The sequence below is a fragment of the Salvelinus fontinalis genome, chromosome 26 (assembly GCF_029448725.1).
Source record: "Salvelinus fontinalis isolate EN_2023a chromosome 26, ASM2944872v1, whole genome shotgun sequence".
NCBI classification, from domain to species: domain Eukaryota; kingdom Metazoa; phylum Chordata; class Actinopteri; order Salmoniformes; family Salmonidae; genus Salvelinus; species Salvelinus fontinalis.
In genome coordinates this window covers 16,651,003-16,676,562 of record NC_074690.1, presented here as the reverse complement: position 1 = coordinate 16,676,562, position 25,560 = coordinate 16,651,003, and the positions used below count along the sequence as shown (strand labels likewise).

Genomic DNA, 25,560 nt, shown 5'->3' with positions numbered 1-25,560 from the left:
ATAAGCCCAAGAAGTTAGGAATTTTTATATGGAGGTCAATGAGTGTGTCAAATTTGGTCAACAAAAACTGTAATCGCTAATTTCCTACGTGAGGCTTATTTGACCCAATAGAAGGTTTGTAATGGTTTAGGTTGTTACGAATGCACTGATATAAGTGGACACAAGTGGCATTTCGGAAACTTACTCAAAAACTACTTCATATCAGATATTGTGCCTGTTGTCATAGAGATAGACAGAGGACTCATCATGAATATAACATGTTTTAGCGTGGAAAATGCCATTGAGGGCTTCCACCATTTTAAAGCAGTCGACTGCGTGGGGACCCCTAAGAGTTGGGAGCCATCAGCCAATTGGCACATATATAAAGACATGTCTTCTATCTATCTCTATGGCCTGTTGTTCACATGCGTATCTGCCTTCTCATTGGCTAGAATAGTCTTGAGTTTAGTGGTTAGAGCGTTGGACTAGTAACCGAAAGGTTGCAAGATTGTATCCCTGAGCTGACAAGGTAAAAATATGTCGTTCTGCCCCTGTACAAGGCAGTTAACCCACTGTTCCTAGGTTGTTATTGAAAATAAGAATTTGTTTTTAACTGACTTGCCTAGTTAAAAAAATAAAAAAAAAGTACTCTTTGCGTCAAACTACTCACGTTCAAGCATTTAGCTTTTCATTCTTTTCCTCCCTCGATGTTGAAACAGCCTAATTAGTGATCCATCACCTGCACCTGTCACTCGCCCACCTCTCCTTAAATCCTCAGTCCCAGAGGATCCACTTTCAACTACTGTCACTCCAGCTGTCATATCTTGTGAGAGGTGTCGACTGAGACCGGGCGCGTCAGCTAGCTGTGATGATGTCGGGCGCGTCAGCTAGCTGTGATGATGTCATGATGAGAAAATATCAAAATCATCCATCTGCTCTACACCTGTCTCCACCATCACTGAAATGACATGTCGGATTGCATTATTAATGAAAGGAGTTCTGGGCAAAAAACTCCTTTGAACTATGCAGTGTGGTGCCAATCAAATCCTACAACCAAGTCTGTTGTCATAGTAGTTATTGTATTGGAAGCTGCCTACCGTGCTAGTTGGACGACATCCATAAATACCTGGCCATTTCTCATTTAACTAGGTAAGTCAGTTAAGAACAAATTCTTATTTACAGTGACAGCCTAGGAACAGTGGGTTAACTGCCTTGTTCAGGGGCAGAACGACAGATTTTTTACCTTGTCAACTCAGCGATTTTATCTAGTAACCTTTCAGTTACTGGCCCAACGCTCTAACCACTAAGCTACCTGCCACCCCTCATTGATTATATGCAAGTATATTACACTAATATCTGTTGAAAAGATCTATAAAAAATAATTTGCCATCTATTCACCAAAGATTCTATAACATATGTATAGCCTCTGACCTGCATGTGTCAGATATGCTTCTGATGATCAATAGTTACAGAGTAGTTGTTATACCCATCATCATCGTTTTAGCAGCCGCTCTTATCCAGTGTGATTTACAGGAGGAATTGGGGTTAAGTGCCTTGCTCAAGGGCACATCAACAGATTCCTCACCTAGTCGGCTCGTGGATTTGAACCAGCGACCTTTCGGTGACAGACCCAACGCTCTAAACCACTCGGCTACCTTCCGCTCGTTTTCAAACCAATTTAAATGAAGAGTTGAGTTTACAATCATCAAATTCGAAATGAAATACATCAGCGTGCATTGTGCACACAATGTTTCATTTGTCAAAAAATTGAGCTTTACGTGTGCATAAAAAAAAACATCTGCTTCCCCCCTCCATTCCGTGCCAGCCCTTCTCTCATTCAAACGCACAACTAATGCTGGAACCGGGAGGCTGCAACTGCCTGAGCTGAGGAAAAGGAACTCCGATAACGAACTATTAGGCTACTTGTGCACCCGATGAGGGAATTGAAGGGGTTGCAAATTAAGTCAGCAAATGTTCAATCAAAATAAGGAAGTTGAATAAACGCGTGTTCAACTTGGGAATTATTGACCGTTATTTTTACGCCCAGAGTTCTTCCCGTCTGTTTTGGAGCTGAAGTTGTTTCGCGGAGCAAATGTAAGATCCACCTGCAATCTACAGAGGAGTTTTCCAAATAATGTTTGGATTTCTATGCTCCAGAATGTACAGTGGTGTCTTTTCCTGTGAACAAGAAGTTTTGTGAAGAAAATAAACGTTACCATTTTTTCATATATATTTTTTTTAAGCCTTGTGTCACTTCTTACACGGGCACTTCATGAATTAATTTCATATTATGACCAAAGAGCATGAAAATACATATTTTTATTAGGGCTCGTGCAACCGCGGAATCTCACTGACGCATCAGACATAATTGGTCTTTACACTATTTTTTAAAATCAGGTAAGGACGCAGGCATAATGTTTGACTATCTATTCAAATGTTGCATGCGCCTGTTAATATGACGTGAACATACACAACAAATTGCATAGGAATTATGTTTATTTATGTAGCCTACTAATTTATTACATTTGTTATTTACTTTTATTACAGCTATCCTTTTCTATGTTTTATTTTAATATATAAAACATCTCAATGTAGTATTATTACATACAGTATAGTACTTACCCAATGAGCGAAGTTGGTTAACAATACATATTTTTAACGTCTTTTCAACCAAAAAAATACGTATTTTCAACGTATTTTGCTCATGGGTAAGGTAAGCTTGTCACATTTTGCAATAAAATCAACATTCCATGATTCGCAAATTCCCCCATATGGTTTGTCACCCCGGGACACAGGCAACGTTTGGAGAGGATGAGGAGTCGTTGGGTGAAGCATGAGGTGCCAGGGTATTGGTCTTAGACGACTGTCTGTGCTGCTCCTGTGGGAGGGGCTCGCTCTGAGTCTGTGCTGCTGCTGGACCGGGACTTGGGTTGTTGCTGCTGCCGCCGGACCCAGTGATGATGGTGGTACCGCTAGGCCCATGGGCTGGTTGCTGTCGGACAAAGGGCCCTTCCACCACTCTTTGGAGTTCACTGAGTCGGTGGAGAGACACCAGCAGGGCTATACTACCAGATACAAGATGTTCAGGTGACCTTTTTCTCTCTTTAGTAGCCTCCCCACCCTCAATACAATTTCAAATTAAGGGGCTTTATTGACATGGGAAACATGTTTACATTGCCAAAGCAAGTGAGGTAGATCATGAACAAAAGTGAACATGTACAACAAAGACATGTTGACATAATAAAATCAATTTCCCCAAAAATATATAAGGGATATTTCATGCTGAAACCCTCATAATAAAACACCAATGGGAATCACTACGTTGATGGTTTATATTTAGCATAATGTTTTACAGCTTTGCCATGAATATTTTATATTGTCAAATAATCTTATTTGACTTTTTGTATATATTTTAGATGTGATAAGGCCACACAGAGGGCCAAAGGTAATTACCAGAGATAATTACAGACACCTGTGTTAATCTGAAGTGCCCATAAAAGGTTACTAGATGTCACCTTACAAAATTCCCCAAAACCTTAAAAGCTACCAAAAGTCTGTCAATTTACTGGCAAACTTCGAAAGGTTCCAGTAGTATACCCTCTCTTTGCAACCCTACTCGCAAGCAAGTGAGACTATTCTGTGGCACATCTCCCTCTCTGAACAACACTTCACTCCTATAGCGTGTCATTATCAACTCTAGGCATATTATTATTTTGTAGCAGTGCTTTTACATACAGCACTGTCGTTGTGGCTGATTTTTTTAAAGGACACTCTTATATATGTTATAAGTCAGTTCAGTTCTGATATTGCGTTAACTGACTGATGTAGGCAAGGTGTCTAAATAGCATACACGCAAATCCATGAAAGCTTGTGTCGTCAACACATACGTTGTAAGTGAACATAGACTGGATGTCCATCACAATTCACATTGATGGGTATGTTGTTTTCAGAACTAGTGTGAATGGAATGTGTTCCACTTTGCTTGTGACATCGGTGGAACACACGCACCCTGGTAAATGCCCTGTACCAGAGAGACTGCTTTATAAAAGGGCAGAGTATTGCCTGAAACATTGCTAAATGGTTTAGAATAAATGTAAGGTGGGAGTTCTTTTGAAAGTGAAGTGTGCTACTCAAACTTCCAATGAGAGTTTGAAAGTATAGGATGATGCTGGCATTGTGCCATAATATAATGACATTCCTGAACATGGTCCTGCTGTTCCGCTATGACTCAATACTTGTTCTCCCCCTTGTGGTAAGCCAGATAAAGGAGGATTTCTACTGGCTTTGAGAACGCTGAAGTCTTCACTTGTCATCCGTGTTTTATTAATTGAAAAATATCTCTCTGAACAGCTTCTACTGATTTGAATTCTCTATCTAGAAGGGAGCAAAAGCAACATGGGGAATCTCTTCAACTGATATGATGCCCCCACTTTGAAACGTCCTCTGTTTGAATTGAAATATGGGTCCTAGCAACGTAACCATGTGGATTAACATCGGATCCCCTACAGTTACAAATTATTAGACTGACAGACCGCTGGCGTCCGTCTTTCCTCCCTTCCCGTTTCCCCGTGTTTGATTACACATGAGCCCCGGGTCTTGAACAGGAAGCTGTCAGACTATTATCCACCAGTGTAGCGTTAGCGTAGCATGCCTGCTTCCCATCCATAAGTGCTCACTGGTGAATAAGCCTGCAGGCTAATGCCAGGGTGTGATCTATAGAGGCCATCAAGTGACACCCGGAGAGGCACTGCAGTCTGTCTCTCTTTAGGATGATTGGCTGTAATTACACCCTCTACACTGGCCTGATTCCTCAATTATTTCTCTGCCGATCGTTTCTCGTGGCAGTGATTTGATTGCCTCCCACGAGAAGAGACAAGAAGGCTGTGTCTGAAATACTGGAGCAGTAGGACTCTTGACTGTAGAGACTGGAGAGAGACTAGCGTATTAGAACGCTATCGCTTGCAGGTCCCCAGATGGGACGTGACTGTGTACGCAACACTTGAGCTCGATGTGACACGTGTCAGTACACTGTGTACGAAGCGGCTAATGGTCACCACAAACAGTAGGCTAATGGTGAATCACAAGGGCTTTGTGAGATTACATTATGAATATATTTGGTTAGCTTTGGACGCCTCAAGTGCTTATAGTTAAAGCATTTCTATGGTTTCCTGAAAGGCTCCAAGGCAGAGGTTCTCATTTCCTGAAAGGCTCCAAGGCAGAGGTTCTAATTTCCTGAAAGGCTCCAAGGCAGAGGTTCTCATTTCCTGAAAGGCTCCAAGGCAGAGGTTCTCATTTCCTGAAAGGCTCCAAGGCAGAGGTTCTCATTTCCTGAAAGGCTCCAAGGCAGAGGTTCTCATTTTGCTCTAAATGTCTCACGGTCATAGAATGATTCATGGTCATTCAAATATGGTTCAAGATTAGCTGGGATTCATGGTTACCCATACACTCTCAGAAAGAATGGTTCCAGAAGGGTTATTCGGCTGTCCCCATATCAGAACCCTTTTTGGGTCCAAATAGAATCCTTTTTGGTTAGAGGTAGAACTTTTGGTTGATCTATGTAGAACACTCTGCGTAAACAGTTTTACATGGTACTCAAAAGGGTTCTACCTGGAACCAAAACAATAATTTTAGGTTCTAGATTTCACCTTTTTTTCTACTTATAGGGACCTTACACTGGTTCATGGGTAATCTGGCATATAGGGTCAGTAGTTTCATGGTCACATTGACAATTTATAATACTTATTATGCCTAGTGCTGCATTGGACCCTCTCATAAGGACTATCATGCTACAGTAGCAATATTGTACTGTGGTCACCTAACAAAGGCATTGTGAAACTGAGGTTTCCTTTCTTCGCAACAGCAAGATCGAAGCTACAATGAAACAAGGCAAAAGAGCACCAACAAAGACAATTGTAAGACAAGGTCATACAGTCTCACAGACCTGTGAACATATGTGTTGGCAGAGTGACCCACTGTTTATTAGCCAGTGGCAATGTTTGTCAGAGCAAATTCCAGCCAACCTGAAGTCATTCGACACTTTCCTTTGCCCTCCCTCAAGTTGCGTGCCAACATAAGAAGGCTTTAGGAGAAAATATCTGCAGTATGCTCACAGCTCCTCCAGGGAAGAGACCGTACCGTCTGGATGTCTTAGCTACTGTATGTGAGAGATTCTGCCTGTGTCTGTTTGTAAATGTTGTGTCTGTCTATAAATAGTGTCTGTCTGCGTTGGGGTTTGTTTGTGTTAAATGTAGGTTTTCACATTCTACAATTACGTTCAAATAAATGTTCTCAACAGCCTGTAAGTTTGTCACAATTTCACAAACTGAAAACTCTCTCCACGAACCAAGAACTCAACCAACGAATTAATTAAATGTGTTGTCATGACGTCGTTTTCAGGGAGTTCGGCCGATGGAAAGTCAACAGCCTGGCGGTGGAGAGGCGGGACGGCAGCGGCCTGGCACCGCCCCTCGACCCTGACTTCATGCGCACAGTCAGGCAGTTGGGGCGGCGGCCCACCCTCCACAGGATCACTGAGACCATTATCAAGAAGTACGGAACTCACCTCCTGCTGTCCGCCACTCTTGGAGGTACAGTAAACAGAGGCTCCAAACATTGGTTCCTACTTGACACGCATCACAGCAGGACTCCTTAAACTCCTTAGAAGTGGGTTTTTCAAGGGGGAAATTCATATAACTTTTAAATGTAAAATCTGTTACTGAATGTAATGTATGACTCAGACAATGGGAGAAATTCCTAGTGTCTGAACCATACATTACATTCAATAACTTAGCTACAGCAGATACTTCTGCATAAGGGGTATATGTTTAGTAACATATGTAATGTGGAAATTATATAGTTTGGAATTGATGTATTATACTGTATCTTATGTGCTTAAAAAGCTACTGTATATATATATATATATATATATATATATATACAGTTGAAGTCGGAAGTTTACATACACCTTAGCCAAATACATTTAAACTCAGTTTTTCATTATTCCTGACAGTAAAAATTCCCTATCTTAGGTCAGTTAGGATCACCACTTTATTTTAAGAATGTGAAATGTCAGAATAATAGTAGAGAGAATAATTTATTTCAGCTTTTATTTCTTTCAACACATTCCCAGTGGGTCAGAAGTTTACATACACTCAATTAGTATTTGGTAGCATTGCCTTTAAATTGTTTAACTTGGGTCAAACGTTTTGGGTAGCCTTCCACAAGCTTCCCACAATAAGTTGGGTCAATTTTGGCCCATTCCTACTGACAGAGCTGGTGTAACTGAGTCAGGTTCTTAGGCCTCCTTGCTCGCACACGCTTTTTCAGTTCTGCCCACAAATTTTCGATGGGATTGAGGTCAGGGCTTTGTGATGTCCACTCCAATACCTTGACTTTGTTGTCCTTAAGCCATTTTACCACAACTTTGGAAGTATGCTTGGTGTCATTGTCCATTTGGAAGAGCCATTTGCGAACCAAGCTTTAACTTCCTGACTGATGTCTTGAGATGTTGCTTCAATATATCCACATAATTGTCCTTCCTCATGATGCCATCTATTTTGTGAAGTGCACAAGTCCCTCCAGCAGCAAAGCACCCCCACAACATGATGCTGCCACCCCCGTGCTTCACGTTTGGGATGGTGTTCTTTGGTTTACAAGCCTCCCCCTTTTTCCTCCAAACATAACGATGGTCATTATGGCCAAACAGTTCTATTTTAGTTTCATCAGACCGGAGGACATTTCTACAAAAGGTATAATCTTTGTCCCCATGTGCAGTTGCAATCTGTAGTCTGGGTTTTTTTATGGCGGTTTTGGAGCAGTGGCTTCTTCCTTGCTGAGCAGCCTTTCAGGTTATGTCGATATAGGACTCGTAGGACTCGTTTTACTGTGGATATAGATACTTTTGTACCCGTTTCCTCCAGCATCTTCACAAGGTCCTTTGCTGTTGTTCTGGGATTGATTTGCACTTTTCGCACCAAAGTACGTTCATCTCTAGGAGACAGAACGCGTCTCCTTCCTGAGCGGTACGACAGCTGCGTGGTCCCATGGTGTTTATACTTGCATACTATTCTTTGTACAGATGAATGTGGTACCTTCAGGCATTTGGAAATTGCTCCCAAGGATAAACCAGACTTTTGGAGGTTTACAAGGTCTTGGCTGATTTCTTTTGATTTTCCCATGATGTCAAGCAAAGAGGCACTGAGTTTTAACGTATGCCTTGATATACATCCACAGGTACACCTCCAATTGACTCAAATGATGTCAATTAGCCTATCGGAAGCTTCTAAAGCCATGATATAATTTTCAGGAATTTTCCAAGCTGTTTAAAGGCACAGTCAACTTAGTGTATGTAAACTTCTGACCCACAGGAATTGTCATACAGTGAATTATAAGTGAAATAATCTGTCTGTAAACAATTGTTGGAAAAATTACTTGTGTCATGCACAAAGTAGCTGTCTCAACCGACTTGTCAAAACTATAATTTGTTAACAAGAAATTTGTGGAGTGGTTGAAAAACGAGTTTTAATAACTCCAACCTAAGTGTATGTAAACTTCTGACTTCAACTGTATTAAAACAGGGAACTCAGTTCAGTATGGTTGCTGGATTGGGGTGAGATTAAACATACATCACATGTTCTGCTCAATATCTTTCTTCATCACAGTCAATGAATAATTGGAACCTCTCTAAAGAAGAGATGGGAGATGATCACCATTGATAAGCATCTCTGGCTTAGTTAATAGTCTCCCCTTTCCTAATTTCCTGTAATCAGGGGAGGAGTCCTTGACGATATTTGTGGATAAGCGGAAGCTGAGCCGAGGCCCAGAACCAGGGGCTAGAGCTGAGGGCAGCAGCCACAACAATACGGGGGTGGTGACCCTGGAGGCCCTTCACCAGCTGGCTGCCTCCTACTTCACCGACAGGGAGAACACCCTGCGCCGGCTCCACCACCTCCAGATCGCCTCCACCGCCATCAGGGTAAGAGACCCCTGACTGCCCTCTCTCTGCCTCTGGGCATACAGAGGGGAAGTTAGATGCTAATATAGGTTACTATATGAGGTCAAACTGTGTTAAACCAATGCAGCTGCTGCAACGACTTTGCTATGTTTTCTTGAGATGTTTCTGTGGGGGAGGCAAGTGGATAGGTTACTGTTGCATTTACTGTTGCCATTTTATTCATGTCAAATATTCACAGTGTAGCATGTTGTTGTTTTGATTTATAATTGTCCTTATTGTCAGACTCTCGCTGTGCCGATTCCATATGTAAGCGTTGTTGCATAGTGTATCAGATATGAGTGCTTTTATCTCAAGATGAAAACGGCTGAGAATTAACATGTTTCAAGTCATAAGAATTTCATGTGACTTACATCAGACTGTGTTCTAATTTTATATCAAGGGCGATAGAGACAGATGAACAGGGTTCAGTCAGTATAGAATATCTACGTAAAAAGTATTTACTGTATGCCGTCTATTCCAAAACTGCAATGCCGTCGAATGTACGCCAAATAAATATGTGATTCACATTTTCAAACAGTCCATTTATATTGTCCAACGGGGCTATACATTTGGTAATGCGGGTGCAAGCAGTTGCTCCCGACGCCACTTGGGTACACTGCAGCATCCACCAAGAGGCTATTGTTGCCAAGGGAATGCCTGACAGCTTGAAAGACGTTTTGGACACTACAGTGAAAATGGTAAACTTAGTTAAAGCAAGGCCTCTGAACTCTCCTGTATTTTCCGCAATATGCAATCATATGGGCAGCAACCATGTAATGCTTTTACAGCATACAGAAGTGCGTTTGTTATCAAGGGGGAAAGTATTGACACATTTTTCTGAATTGAGAGACGAGCTTAAAGTTTTCTGTACTGACCATCATTTCCACTTGTCTGACCGCTTGCATGATGATGAGTTTCTCACACGACTGGCCTATCTGGGTGATGTTTTTTCTAGCCTGAATTATCAACTATATTCAATGTGCGGGACAAAATTGAGACTATGATTAAGAAGTTGGAGCTCTTCTCTGTCTGCATTAACAAGGACAACACACAGGTCTTTCCATCATTGTATAATGTACAAATGAACTCAAGCTTGCGGACAATGTCAAATGTGATATAGCGAAGCATCTGAGTCAGCTGGGTGCGCAATTACGCAGGTACTTTCCCAAAACGGACAACACAAACAACTGAAATCTGTAGTCCTTTCATGCCCTGCCTCCAGTCCACTTACAAGAGTGCCTCATCAAAATTGCAGCAAGCGGTTCTGTGAAAATGTCATTTATTCAGAAGCCACTGACAGATTTCTGGATAGGGCTGCGCTCAGAGTATCCGGCCTTGGCAAATCGCACTGTTAAGACACTGATGCCCTTTGCAACTATGTACCTATGTGAGAGTGGATTCTCGACCCTCACTAGCATGAAACCTAAATACAGACACAGACTGTCTGTGGAAAATGATTTAAGACTGAGACTCTCTCCAATACAACCCAACATTGCAGAGTTATGTGCATCCTTTCAAGCACACCCTTCTCATTAACCTGTGGTGAGTTATTTGATGAACAAATAAGGTTTTATATGTAATATGGTTAAGTAAATAGCAAAATTATTGGTTATTAGTATATTATTATTTGTGCCCTGGTCCTATAAGAGCTCTTTGTCAGTCGGGTTGTGACAAAGTCACACTCATTCTTATGTTTATAAATGTATCGTATAGTGTGTGTGATGGCTAAAAAATAACATTAGTAGTTATTCATCAGGATGATATATCGGACCATATCTTTCTATTCATTTCCGTCCAAGCTAACCACCTTTGTCAGCCATTTTGTGGAGTGAGCCGAGTGTCAGTTGGTCAAGAAAAGGTTTTGAATAGGTGTTGAGGGGTGTTCAGCACTGCCAGTTGCATATAGTCCTTCATTAAAACACATATGCTGGAGAATATGGAGGAAATATGCAAGAACTGTTACTAAGGCATACATCTAGAGGTTTGATTATGATTCATCTCAAGCCGTATCGTGATTCACTTCATCTATGTTAGGGATGGGCAACTCCAGTCCTTGCAAGACCCGAGTGGTGTCACCCCCCCCCCCCCCCCATTTCTGACAAACACCGCTGATTAAACTGATTACATTCTAAACTGAAGATCATAATTGGTTGATTATTGGAGTCAGATGTGTTAGTTGGGTCTAGGGGCAAAAGTGTGATACCAATCAGGCCCCCAAGTACTGGAGTTGCCCATCCCTGCTCTACATCATGGTTTATCATGCTACAGAATGGTTGACGTAAGACACTGTAATCAGTATATGGGGGATTGGAAATTATGTAGACAATTACATTGATGGTAAGCTCCAATCTATCTGTAGTATTAAGCTGATCTACTCCCTAAAAAAAAACGATATAAAATTACGAAAAAGACACTGTAATCAGTTATGAGTGACCCGAATTGAGGAACACTGATTCGCATGATCACCTTGAAATATTGGTGACTGGGCAGGAATGAAAGTTAATTAATTATGAATTTTCCACCACCGTTGTACAATAACTCGCCAACTAAATGTATGCTATTTCAAAATATTTTATTTTATTTAACTAGGCAAGTCAATTAAGAATAAATTCTTATTTACAATGACGGCCTAACCCGGCCAAACCCTAACGACTCTGGGCCAATTGTGTGCCGCCCTATGGGACTCCCAATCACGGCCAGGTTGTGATACAGCCTGGAATCGAACCAGGGTCTGTAGTGACACTGAGGCGCAGTGTTTTAGACTGCTACGCCACTCGGGAGCCACAAGAATATTTCAACCAACTCTTATTGTTTCTTTTAGATTAATTTACGGATTTTCATTGTGGTTTCAAATTTTCAATACCGTGAATAAGATGATGGAGTCGATATGATTTAACATTGGAAGATGATTCTCTTTTTCACTCTTATCAAAGATTGATGTCCTTCCTTTATGATAGCCTACCAGAACACACATACTATTCAATCAGTTCCACAGAATATTTTCCTAGTTCATTCTCTGATGTTTGAGGCATGAAACAAAACATCGGGAAAAAATGTAATAACTTTCAACATGAATTAGTTCCCTTACCTCCCTCAGGTGACTGAAACCAGGACAGGCCCCCTTGGATGCAGTAACTATGACAACCTTGACTCTGTCAGCTCAGTACTGGTCCACAGTCCAGAAAACAAGATCCAATTACAAGGTATGTCTGAAACTAGAACTAAAGGCAAAACATCAACAGGTGTATCACTCTGAATGAACTTCGAAGAGCCAGGTGTGCTTTTCATGGTTAACACTAATATATTTATTCCCAGAAATGTAGAGGGAATAGTTTACAGTAACTCACTACAGCTGGCTCAACATGGAATACATTCTTCAGGAGGTCCAGTGCAGCAAAGGCAGGGCACAGTAGTTCCTATCTGGAATCTAATTGGTTCTCGAGGCTAACCTGCGAGAATCTTTTTCAAACCCCGGGATGACTTAGTTGTATTTGGTTTCTGAAGTGGGATCTTCAAAAGCAATTTAGCGGCAGTGTCTGTTTGTTTTGCCTTCTTATACACCCCAAAATACTCACCCACGCCTCTCTGGCCTCCCCAGGACTCCAGGTTATTCTGCCAGCCTACCTGCGGAGCCGCTTCGTCCAGGCAGCCCTCAGCTACATCGGCTGCAACTCGGAGGGCCAGTTTGTGTGCAGGGCCAGTGACTGCTGGTGCCAGTGCAGCCCGGACTTCCCACAGTGCAACTGTCCACAGACGGACCTCCAGGCCCTGGAGAACAACCTGCTCCGCCTCAGAGAGGCCTGGACACTGGCCAACGAGGAGTTTGAGGAATCAGGTGTTTACTGGAGATAGTTGAACATGTAACAATTCAATGACCTTGGTGATGAGCGACAACTGAGCAGCCTGGGTGGCAGGATATTTCTGCTTTAGCCAGCTTGTTTTTAACTTGCAATAATGTAGTGTAGAATGCAGAGAGTAAGGTGTTCAGGCATTCAATAAGCTTCCATATGTGAGAATGATAAAAAGCATTGTTCGGAGATATGGTGGAGAAGGGAGTATACTAGATTAAAAACCTTACTGAAGTCGCATAATAAAAGTGTCTCGTGGGATTTCTGACTTCTTGAAAACACTTTTGAAATAGAGGAAACATAGTTAGTTGCAGAATGGAACCCATTCAACCCGAGTGGTGCAGCGGTCTAAGGCACTGCATCTCAGTGCTAGAGGCGTCACTACAGACCCTGGTTTGATCCCGGGCTGTATCACAGCGGTCTAAGGCACTGCATCTCAGTGCTAGAGGCGTCACTACAGACCCTGGTTTGATCCCGGGCTGTATCACAGCGGTCTAAGGCACTGCATCTCAGTGCTAGAGGCGTCACTACAGACCCTGGTTTGATCCCGGGCTGTATCACAGCGGTCTAAGGCACTGCATCTCAGTGCTAGAGGCGTCACTACAGACCCTGGTTAGATCCCGGGCTGTATCACAGCGGTCTAAGGCACTGCATCTCAGTGCTAGAGGCGTCACTACAGACTCTGGTTTGATCCCGGGCTGTATCACAGCGGTCTAAGGCACTGCATCTCAGTGCTAGAGGCGTCACTACAGACCCTGGTTAGATCCCGGGCTGTATCACAGCGGTCTAAGGCACTGCATCTCAGTGCTAGAGGCGTCACTACAGACCCTGGTTTGATCCCGGGCTGTATCACAGCGGTCTAAGGCACTGCATCTCAGTGCTAGAGGCGTCACTACAGACCCTGGTTTGATCCCGGGCTGTATCACAGCGGTCTAAGGCACTGCATCTCAGTGCTAGAGGCGTCACTACAGACCCTGGTTAGATCCCGGGCTGTATCACAGCGGTCTAAGGCACTGCATCTCAGTGCTAGAGGCGTCACTACAGACCCTGGTTAGATCCCGGGCTGTATCACAGCGGTCTAAGGCACTGCATCTCAGTGCTAGAGGCGTCACTACAGACCCTGGTTAGATCCCGGGCTGTATCACAGCGGTCTAAGGCACTGCATCTCAGTGCTAGAGGCGTCACTACAGACCCTGGTTAGATCCCGGGCTGTATCACAGCGGTCTAAGGCACTGCATCTCAGTGCTAGAGGCGTCACTACAGACCCTGGTTAGATCCCGGGCTGTATCACAGCGGTCTAAGGCACTGCATCTCCGTGCTAGAGGCGTCACTACAGACCCTGGTTAGATCCCGGGCTGTATCACAGCGGTCTAAGGCACTGCATCTCAGTGCTAGAGGCGTCACTACAGACCCTGGTTAGATCCCGGGCTGTATCACAGCGGTCTAAGGCACTGCATCTCAGTGCTAGAGGCGTCACTACAGACCCTGGTTAGATCCCGGGCTGTATCACAGCGGTCTAAGGCACTGCATCTCAGTGCTAGAGGCGTCACTACAGACCCTGGTTAGATCCCGGGCTGTATCACAGCGGTCTAAGGCACTGCATCTCAGTGCTAGAGGCGTCACTACAGACCCTGGTTTGATCCCGGGCTGTATCACAACTGGCTGTGATCAAGAGTCCTATAGGGTGGCGCACAATTGGCCCAGTGTCGTCCGTGTTAGGGGCGGGTTTGGCCGGGGTAGGCCATCATTGTAACTAAGAATTTGTTCTTAACTGACTTGCCTAGTTAAATAAAAAAACAACCCCTCTGAATCAGAGAGATGCTGCCTTAATCAGCGCCGGGTTTAACTGCCGTGCTCAAGGGCAGGTTTTATCCACTTGGGGATTCAAACCAGCGACCTTTCGGTTACTGGCCCAACTCTCTTGATGTAATAGGTTACCATGGCAATATACATGGCCTTGCTTCGACAGCTGGAAGTGTATATTTGCACCCACTTCAACCACCATCTCATACCATCTGATAAATGACCAATTAGTGACTAAACCATTCAATGGTGCACACTACAGACAGGTGGTTAATAAAATATGATACCTCTTGAAATAACAGTTCTGCACTCTAGTAAGCTGAGAAGAAAGAAATAATCTGAACCAGTATCTCTGAACACGTTGTTGTGCTGTTGTTTATTTATATTTGGGTTTGTTTACTTTTCTGGGACAGACAAAAACAGTGAGAACAGACACACTGTCACACGTAATTATTCCCCAACGGCTCACGTGGCTCCCCGCCAGAACGAACCTTCACTTATTCATTTTTTTTAATTTTTTTTTACTCTTTATTTATTTTTTAGAGGAGTTCCAAAGCTTCGTCGGAAGGCTGCCAACCCATTACGCAGTGAACAAATCTGTCGTGGAGCACTTGTGGAGGACGGATGGGGGTATGCTCCAGCGCTACAGGCAGCTGGAGACCACGCGAGGCCTGCTTCTCGACAAAGCGCGTCACACCGCTAACAAGCTCTTCAGCCTCATTAAGAGATGTCGCCATCAGCCCAGAATTGTGCTGCACAGGGAGAGGTATAGAGTATTTTTTTCATTAACCCGAGGTTTCCCCCAAACTTCCTTTGTCTTGTAATTATGCAAATTATTTATGCACCGTGCGGGAAAGACACAAAATAAGAGTCGTTTTAGAATACAAGAAGGGCTGACAGACGAAATTGAGTCTCACCTCGGATAACCAGAGTTGAGGATAGCAGGACAACTGGCAGTCGCTTATTGCAATGCAATTAGTACTGTTTTAACTTTTGTTATCCAAAGTATCTAAGACCACTGGGCTCAATAAAAGATGAAGTACCTACTCACTAGGCCACAATAAGTCTTCAGATAGTGTCACACATCCACACTCAGAAAATAATTATCAATAACAAACCTTTTGGCATTCAAACGGTAGGTCCTCTTTATCTTATGCCTCTGCTGAAGTAACCGCTTTCTCTGTTTTCATTAACAGTCAAAACTACAGTCTGAACAACATTCCAATTCTAATTTGGTTAACCCGGTCCCAGATCATGTTTGTTGTACTCTCTTGTACTGTATCTGTACTAATACTATTTATCTGTATCTGTACAAATACAGTGCTGCCAAGCGCTGTGGCGCTTGGCAGAGTTCTTAACGGGTCCAACAGAACCCCTGAGACCTGACACGAGTAGTCCTCTAGCTCCCGGTTCAGCCCTGTAATGCTACCTGGTCTAGCTGTTATTAGTTACTCCGGTCTTCCAGAGAGGCTTTCCTTTGAGCATAACTTCACGGTGCTGGATTCCTCTCTCCTGACCTCTCTGTTTTGATGGCCATTCTTTGGAAGAAATTAACTACATTACAAAATCCTTCAGTACTACTGCCAAACGGTCTTCTTCCACAATCCTCAATCCAATTACACTGCTTTATCACACCCTTCTGGTCATAAAGGGGGATTTGATGGAGGTTCCCAATTATTTAACTGGTCCATTTTTTCCGCATGTGGATCGTATGAAATGTTTTATGCATAGTTTATTTGCTCTGTAATTGTACTGGGTGGTTAGTATTCAATATTCATACATTGAACAAAAGGTCTGTGTGTGTGTGTGTGTGGTTGGCTCTCTGTCAGCACCCACCTGCCTACTCAGGAGGAATTCACGACTAGAGGAAGATTTTCATTTTGGTCTGATTTAGCTTGCATTCCAGCAGCTGAGCCAACAAGAGCAGAGATGGGGTTTCTGCTCTGCCTATCCTACTTAATTGACAGATATTGTTGCTGTGAATGTGCAGTATGAATCCTATTGTGTCTGATGAGATGTTTTTAACATATTTCAAAGACAGAAAACAAAAAGAAAATGTTAATTGACTAACAAAAGTACGTTCACCTACAGTATGTTCTGTCCTCCGTCCTCAGACCCCTCCGCTACTGGCTGAGCTACATCCTGTCCCTCCTGTACTGCAGTGAGAACGACCACATCGGCGTGTACTCTGAGCAGACCAGGAGCTGTTCCTGCCCCTACCACCACTCTTCCTGCCAGGGCCCTGTCCCCTGCGCTGTGGGAGAAGGCCCCCGCTGTGCATCTTGTTCCCCCGAGAACCGCACCCGCTGCTCCAGCTGCAACCCGGGCTTCTTTCTAGGCCAGGGGCTCTGCCGCCCCGCCGTACCTGACCCCACGGATCCCTACCTGGGTTTGGAGAGCGACCGCGACCTTCAGGACTTGGAGCTGCGCTACCTACTCCAGCGCCTCGACTCGCGCATTGCCCTGCACGCCATCTTCGTCAGCAGCGATGTGCGCCTCAACGCCTGGTTCGACCCGTCGTGGCGGAAGAGGATGCTGCTAACGCTGAAGAGCAACCGCTACAAGTCCAACCGCGTGCACATGCTCCTGGGGGTGACGCTCCAGGTGTGCCTGACCAAGAACAGCACGCTGGAGCCTGCGCTGTCCGTGTTCGTCAACCCGTTCGGGGGCAGCCACTCAGAGAGCTGGACCATGCCGATCGGCCAGCACGGCTACCCCAACTGGAAGAGGACCAAGCTGGATATCCCCCTGGACTGCTACAACTGGACCTTGACACTGGGCAACAGGTGGAAGAGCTTTTTTGAGACCGTCCATTTCTACCTGAGGAGCCGCATTAGGGATTCGGGGCCAGGCTCGGAGGTTGGGGGACACAGAAACGCTAGTAGAGCGTACTTTGAACCACCAGAGGGCGCCGTGGAACCTGTGGAGGCGTATTCATCCCAGAACATGGGCTACATGAAGATCAACAGCATGCAGCTGTTTGGATACAGCATGCACTTTGACCCGGATGCAATCCAGGACCTAATCCTGCAGCTGGACTACCCGTACACCCAGGGATCCCAGGACTCAGCCCTGCTGCAGCTGGTAGAGGTCCGCTATAGGGTCAACCGCCTCTCCCCTCCAGGGGCTCAGCCTATGGACCTGTTCTCATGTCTGCTCCGTCAAAGACTGAAACTGTCCAGTTCAGAAGTGACCAGAATACTGGCTTCTCTACAGGCTTTCAGTGCCAGACAACCAAACTCTGTGGAGTACGAGGCAACCAAGCTATGTAGTTAATAATGGGCAGGTGGGCGGGGCCAATGTGATGTTTTTTGTATTAACCCAATCAGATACAATGTCAGCCCCATAGCCTATATCTTTTGTCCGCGGGTCTGTTTGTGTTGGTGTTTGCCATTCATGGCTTTAATTGTATATAAGTGTCATTAAATTTGATGTTTTTATCAATACCGGTCAAAAGTTTGGACAAACCTACTCCCTCAAGGGTTTTTCTTTATTTTTTTACTATTTTCTACATTGTAGAATAATAGTGAAGACACCAAAACTATGAAATAGCACATATGGAATCATGTAGTAAGCAAAAAAGTATTAAACAAATCAAAATATATTATATATTTGAGATTCTTCAAATAGCCACCCTTTGCCTTGATGACAGCTTTGCACACTCTTGGCATTCTCTCAACCAGCTTCACCTGGAATGCTTTTCCAACTGTCTTGAAGGAGTTCCCACATATGCTGAGTACTTGTTGGCAGCTTTTCCTTCACTCTGCGGTCCAACTCATCCCAAACCATCTCAATTTGGTTGAGGTCGGGGGATTGTGGAGGCCAGGTCATCTGATGCAGCACTCCATCACCCTCCTTCTTGGTAAAAAATCCCTTACACAGCCTGGAGGTGTGTTGGGTCATTGTCCTGTTGAAAAACAAATGATAGCCCCACTAAGTCAAACCTAATGGGATGGTGTATCGCTGCATAAAGACACAGCGGTTGGAACCAAAAATCTCCAATTTGGACTCCAGACCAAAGGACAAATTTCCACTGGTCTAATATCCATTGCTCGTGTTTCTTGGCTAAAGTATGTCTCTTCTTCTTATTGGTGTCCTTTAGTAGTGGTTTCTTTGCAGCAATTTGACCATGAAGGCCTGATTCACACAGTCTGCTCTGAACAGTTGATGTTGAGATGTATCTGTTACTAATTTGGATTTGTTTAACACTTTTTTGGTTACTACATGATTCCATATGCATTTTTTCATAGTTTTGATGTCTTCACTATTATTCTACAATGTAGAATAAAGGAAAACCCTTGAATGAGTAGGTGTTCTAAAACTTTTGACCGGTAGTGTATATTGGAAAGATTTGGAAAAATGCATCCCTTTTCCCCTTTTACAGAAAATACTGCAATTTATTATTGGATAGATAGGATTTGATCTGCTTTATACAAGTATCAAATCAGCATCTATTCCAAATGTATATGACCACTGTGTTATTTCAGCGGATTATTGGATTGATACAAACACACACACCTACTGAAACCTATGTAAGTCATTTGCTAATGTAAGGAGAACGAGGTGCTGCAAATGTGCTGTGTTAGTACTGCCCATCTGGAGCTGCAGAGCACAGTGTCTCATAGTGTCTCCATTCTGTAACAGCCTTGGCACAGATTACCAAGGGTATAGGGAGGACAGTAGCCTCCGCCCCTCTGTCTCTGGCTGCCATTCACACTCACTGTGATGGATGAGAGAGGGAGGTAGAGAGACATGCACAGCATCAAACACAGGCTAGGTATCAATGGCCTTTATCAGAGATAATTAGCTCACAGAGCAAATAGGGAGTTGATTGAAGGCTCAATGACCACGGGTGAAATTAGACCCAAACTCCCAAAAGGACTGTTGTCTCTAGACTACAGTGTGAGCTGTTTGAGTATGACTTACATCTTAGATAGCACTTGCAGAAGTGGCTTGTCGTCGCTTAATCTAGATTCGTAAGACGTTCCCCCCTGGGGTTAAGGAGTGATGGGTGGTTATCCATTATGTCTCTTCCCTCTGTTTTAATGCTAACCTTAAGAGAAAGAGAAAGTGGGTAGAAACAAGCAATTAACTTGAAAACAAAACAAAAGATAGCACTCCTTGTTCTCAAATTTGGTTATGGGCTAAATTATGTTCCTGTTTATTAATTAAATGCAGTCATTTAGATTGGAAGTAAATTGGATTTCCAAATTCGATAGACTGAATCCTTTTCAGTGAGGTAAGGTTTAGATTTCAAATATTATTATTTTTTAAAGGTCCTAGAATCATTTGCATATCTAAATGGAATGTAAAGTAATTAAAATCATGGCTGAGTAAACAAACAGCGATGTCACTCATGTGCAGCATTCATCGACATCTGAAGTAAACTCCTTAGTGTGACAAGGCCCAAATGTGCTCAAACAAACCCTTTAAAATGTCCTTGATTGTGGGGTTGCAAAGTCCCTGATTACTAATCTTTACACTGTTTTGTGTTTCAATAAGTTACTTACCAAGGTTGTTGACCACTGAGAATTTTTTGTAATCATGGTCATTTATTGTGTGATTGCACAACATGTAGGCCTATATCTGCTAATGTATAGGTTTTAAACACACACACACACACACACACACACACACACACACACACACACTGAGCGATTAGCTGAGGCTTTGGGCAGGGCAGTGGGCCTCAGAGGAAACATGAGTAAGACTAATAATATAATGTGTCTGTTTTACAAGTGGACTTGCGAGGGGAGGGCGGGCTGCGGTGAAGGACAAGAGTTTATGGAGACGAGTCTCTCAGGAGAGGCATTTAAAATAATGGCTGACAATCCACAGGAAGAACACACTGAGCTGGAAGTCCATCAAGACAGTCTAAAGGGAAATCTGTGAGGGTTTGGTATTCATCATACAACAGCAGTTCCTCTTTATGAAACAGCCCAGCTGTTGGGGCCGAACCAAGCTCTACTGTTGTTGAGGCCGAACCAAGCTCTACTGCTGTTGAGGCCGAACCAAGCTCTACTGCTGTTGAGGCCGAACCAAGCTCTACTGTTGTTGGGGCCGAGCCAAGCTCTACTGCTGTTGGGGCCGAACCAAGCTCTACTGCTGTTGAGGCCGAACCAAGCTCTACTGCTGTTGAGGCCGAACCAAGCTCTACTGTTGTTGGGGCCGAGCCAAGCTCTACTGCTGTTGGGGCCGAGCCAAGCTCTACTGTTGTTGGAGCCGAACCAAGCTCTACTGCTGTTGGGGCCGAACCAAGCTCTACTGCTGTTGGGGCCGAACCAAGCTCTACTGCTGTTGAAGCCGAACCAAGCTCTACTGCTGTTGAAGCCGAACCAAGCTCTACTGTTGTTGGGGCCGAACCAAGCTCTACTGCTGTTGAAGCCGAACCAAGCTCTACTGCTGTTGGGGCCGAGCCAAGCTCTACTGTTGTTGGGGCCGAGCCAAGCTCTACTGCTGTTGGGGCCGAGCCAAGCTCTACTGTTGTTGGAGCCGAACCAAGCTCTACTGCTGTTGGGGCCGAACCAAGCTCTACTGCTGTTGGGGCCGAACCAAGCTCTACTGCTGTTGAAGCCGAACCAAGCTCTACTGCTGTTGAAGCCGAACCAAGCTCTACTGTTGTTGGGGCCGAACCAAGCTCTACTGCTGTTGAAGCCGAACCAAGCTCTACTGCTGTTTAAGCCGAACCAAGCTCTACTGTTGTTGGGGCCGAACCAAGCTCTACTGCTGTTGGGGCCGAACCAAGCTCTACTGCTGTTGAAGCCGAACCAAGCTCTACTGCTGTTGAAGCCGAACCAAGCTCTACTGTTGTTGGGGCCGAACCAAGCTCTACTGCTGTTGGGGCCGAGCCAAGCTCTACTGTTGTTGGGGCCGAGCCAAGCTCTACTGCTGTTGGGGCCGAGCCAAGCTCTACTGTTGTTGGAGCCGAACCAAGCTCTACTGCTGTTGGGGCCGAACCAAGCTCTACTGCTGTTGGGGCCGAACCAAGCTCTACTGCTGTTGAAGCCGAACCAAGCTCTACTGCTGTTGAAGCCGAACCAAGCTCTACTGTTGTTGGGGCCGAACCAAGCTCTACTGCTGTTGAAGCCGAACCAAGCTCTACTGCTGTTTAAGCCGAACCAAGCTCTACTGTTGTTGGGGCCGAACCAAGCTCTACTGCTGTTGAAGCCGAACCAAGCTCTACTGCTGTTGAAGCCGAACCAAGCTCTACTGCTGTTGAGGCCGAACCAAGCTCTACTGCTGTTGAGGCCGAGCCAAGCTCTACTGCTGTTGAAGCCGAACCAAGCTCTACTGCTGTTGGGGCCGAGCCAAGCTCTACTGCTTTTGGGGCCGAGCCAAGCTCTACTGCTGTTGGGGCCGACCTAAGCTCTACTGCTGTTGGAGCCGAACGTTTCTGGAAAAAGGGGTCAGAGTAAAAAGAAATGATCAGAGCCAGTAGGCTATGTTTCACAATAGTGTGAAAATGGGAAATGTGACCAAAATGGATCCACTTACAGGAATAGAGCATTAACAACCTGTTTTGCCCCCAGGAAGAGTAGCTGCTGCCTTGGCAACAGCTAATGGGCAGTAGCGGTGTGTGAGTAATATCACTGAGGAAGCCAAGCCAGTAAAAAAGCCATATTACAGCCTATGTTGTAATAATTGCGTTGTTTGCTCTATAACCCATTTGTTCATAAGCCACCGTGATACACAATAAGGCCCTGACAACAAAAAAACAACAGTGGCAGAATAAATTCAACTAAATTCAACAATTTGTTTCATCACAAAACCAGAGAGCAACATTTGCCCAGTGATGTCGACAAAGCAAAAATTGCATTAACAAACAGTTACACGACCTGCAGCATGGTCAAGGAAGTTAATGTTTTCGACAGTTTACTACACAACTACTTATTTAGGACCCCTTAGTTACCGCAAATCAGCACAAAAACAACAGGAGCCCTGCCTCCGCTATTCGAGCACCATTTACACTTAAACATCATCAAATCAACAAGGCTATATATGATTATTTTAATACAGTGAAAACAAATGTAAAGATACCAAAAACAATTTAGTCCAATCAATGTTCCTAAATATAATGTGGTTGTAGCCTGACTTCCTCGCATGGGCAACAATGAACCAGCTAAGTTAGCTAGCTAGTTAACGTGAGCCTACCAGGCTACATCTAGGCTACATATGGAACTTCAATCGTCTCAGGCCAATGGCACAACATATGAATTTATGTTTACATCCGAATCTCTGTTATAATCATTGGCCTGTACAGAGAATTAAGTCAAAACCACATGTCCAAATCCCCATCTCTGTCCATGGCTTAGGAAAGGGCCGATTTAGCAAGCTAGCTACTGCAGCACACCAACACAAGCAGACCATAACAACCCACAGTTGAGCTCAGCGCAACGATGATTTGCAAATTATATATATTTTTTTTTATCAAGGGAAGGAAATGCTTGCTGGCATCAATCAATCCAATGCTACTGCGGCACCATGTCATACTCTTTTGTTCCAGACAGCATCAGATACATGGGCTACACATACAGAGACAGAGGGGCGCTGTTTCCCTCACTCGGATGATTTCACACCACTGCTAATGGGGATCCTAATAAATATGAAATACTAAACCTAGAGTGATCGATAACTGTATTTGTTAAGGGAATATTTTTTTTTCTCCCTCATCATGCATATAAGAAATGATACAAGTCATAATCTGTTATATTAATTTTGTCAATAGATTCCTTCTACTTTCTCGCAATAATTTTAGAGCACTCTTTAAAACGATTTTTCAGAATACTAAAGCTATTCTTGAGACCTACAAAAGCAGCAAGCTGTTTTCGGTGTAGCCCCATTGTAACAGCTTTCTTCCTGGGATGAAGGAGAGGACCAAAACGCAGCGCGGCTAGTGTTCAACATGTTTAATAAAGAAAATAACGTGAACACTACAAGCAACAAAACAATAAATGTGAAAACCGAAAACAGTCCTATCTGGTGCAGAACACAAAGACAGGAAACAATCACCCACAAACCAACAGTGCAAACAGGCTACCTTAATATGGTTCAAACCATAATATAGGCCAAACAACAAACCCAACATAGAAACACAAAACATAGAATGCCCACCCAGCTCACGTCCTGACCAACTAAACAAAGGAAATAAGGTCAGGAACGTGACACCCATCCTCAGCTAAAAGCTGTGTGAAGTCTAATGAGAGCTTTTACAATTATACTCAATAAAAATATAAATGCAACATGCAACAATTTCAACGATTTTACTGAGTTACAGTTCATATGAGGAAATAAATTCATTAGGCCCTAATCAACGGATTTCACATGACTGGGCTGGGGTGCAGCCATGGGTGGGCCTGGGAGGACATAGGCCCACACACGTGGGAGCCAGGCCCACCCACTGGGGAGCCAGGCCCAGCCAATCAGAATGAGTTTTTCCCCACAAAGAGCTTTATTACAGACAGAAATACTTCTCCGTTTCATCAGCTGTCTGGGTGGCTGGTCTCAGACGATCCCACAGGTGAAGAAGCCGGATGTGGAGGTCCTGGGCTGGCATAGTTACACGTGGTCTGCGATTGGACGCCAAATTATCTAAAACGATGTTGAAGGCGGTATATGGAAGAGAAATAAACATTACATTATCAGGTAACAGCTGCTGGACATTCCTGCAGTCAGCATGCTTATTGCACGCTCCCTCAAAACTTCAGACATCTGTGGTATTGTGTTGTGTGACAAACTGCACATTTTAGAGTAGATTTGTATTGTCCCCAGCACAAGGTGCACCTGTGTAATGATCGTGCTGTTTATTCAGCTTCATGATATGCCACACCTGTCAGATGGATGGATTATCTTGCTGAACGAGAAAAGCACACTAACAAGGATGCAAACAAATTTTATACAAAATTAGAGACTAAATATTTTTGGGGTGTGTATGGAAGTTTTCTGGGTTCTTTTATTTCAGCTCATGAAACATGGGACCAACACTTTACAAGTTGCTTTATATTTTGTTCAGTGTAGCATAAAATATGTTAATTTAGCAAATCAATGCAAGGCCAGGTTTTTAACCTGCATAACAAAAGAAGACTAAAACGGGAAATTATGAAACCTGGTTCTGTAGCACCAGGTTCCGTAGCACCAGGTCCGTAACACCAGGTCCGTAGCACCAGGTCCGTAGCACCTGGTTCCGTAGCACCAGGTTTCGTAGCATCAGGTTCCGTAGCACCAGGTCCGTAGCACCAGGGTCCGTAGCACCAGGTTCCGTAGCACCAGGTTCCGTAACACCAGGTTCCGTATCACCAGGTTCCGTAGCACCAGGTCCGTAGCACCAGGGTCTGTATCACCAGGTTCCGTAGCACCAGGTTTCGTAGCATCAGGTTCCGTAGAACCAGGTTTCATAGCATCAGGTTTCGTAGCATCAGGTTTCGTAGCACCAGGTTTCGCAGCACCAGGTTCCGTAGCACCAGGTCCGTAGCACCAGGGTCCGTAGCACCAGGTTTCGTAGCATCAGGTTTCGTAGCATCAGGTTTCGTAGCACCAGGTTCCGTAGCACCAGGTTCCGTAGCACCAGGTTCCGTAGCACCAGGCTCCGTAGCACCAGGTTCCGTAACACCAGGTTCCGTAGCACCAGGTCCGTAGCACCAGGGTCTGTATCACCAGGTTCCGTAGCACCAGGTTCCGTAGCACCAGGGTCCGTAGCACCAGGTTCCGTAACACCAGGTTCCGTAGCACCAGGTCCGTAGCACCAGGGTCTGTATCACCAGGTTTCGTAGCACCAGGTTCCGTAGCATCAGGTTCCGTAGCATCAGGTTCCGTAGCACCAGGTTTCGTAGCATCAGGTTTCGTAGCATCAGGTTTCGTAGCATCAGGTTCCGTATCACCAGGGTCCGTATCACCAGGTTCCGTAGCACCAGGTTCCGTAGCACCAGGTTTCGTAGCATCAGG

General features: G+C 44.4%; 1 protein-coding gene across 3 annotated transcripts; it reads left to right on the top strand.

Moving 5' to 3' along the window:
• Positions 1-898: 898 nt before the first annotated feature.
• LOC129823745 (BMP/retinoic acid-inducible neural-specific protein 3-like) lies at positions 899-20,136 on the top strand. 3 transcript variants are annotated; one of them, XM_055882705.1, is made up of 8 exons: positions 899-1,128; positions 2,775-3,066; positions 6,376-6,566; positions 8,748-8,953; positions 12,069-12,174; positions 12,570-12,806; positions 15,166-15,388; positions 16,737-20,136. In XM_055882705.1, exons 2-8 carry the CDS (start codon positions 2,813-2,815, stop codon positions 17,896-17,898), a joined length of 2,379 nt encoding a protein of 792 aa, XP_055738680.1. In that variant the 5' UTR covers positions 899-1,128; positions 2,775-2,812; the 3' UTR covers positions 17,899-20,136. The 3 variants fall into 3 exon arrangements, with proteins under 3 accessions (XP_055738680.1, XP_055738679.1, XP_055738681.1); XM_055882704.1 differs by lacking the exon at positions 899-1,128 and adding an exon at positions 1,639-2,376; XM_055882706.1 differs by lacking the exons at positions 899-1,128; positions 2,775-3,066 and adding an exon at positions 3,921-6,135.
• Positions 20,137-25,560: the final 5,424 nt, after the last annotated feature.

Coding starts and splice junctions, on each gene's coding strand:
- LOC129823745 (XM_055882705.1), top strand. CDS start 2,813: ATGAGGTGCCAGGGTATTGGTCTTAGACGACTGTCTGTGCTGCTCCTG. Junction 8,954..12,068: donor TCGCCTCCACCGCCATCAGG/GTAAGAGACCCC, acceptor TACCTCCCTCAG/GTGACTGAAACCAGGACAGG. Junction 15,389..16,736: donor ATTGTGCTGCACAGGGAGAG/GTATAGAGTATT, acceptor CTCCGTCCTCAG/ACCCCTCCGCTACTGGCTGA.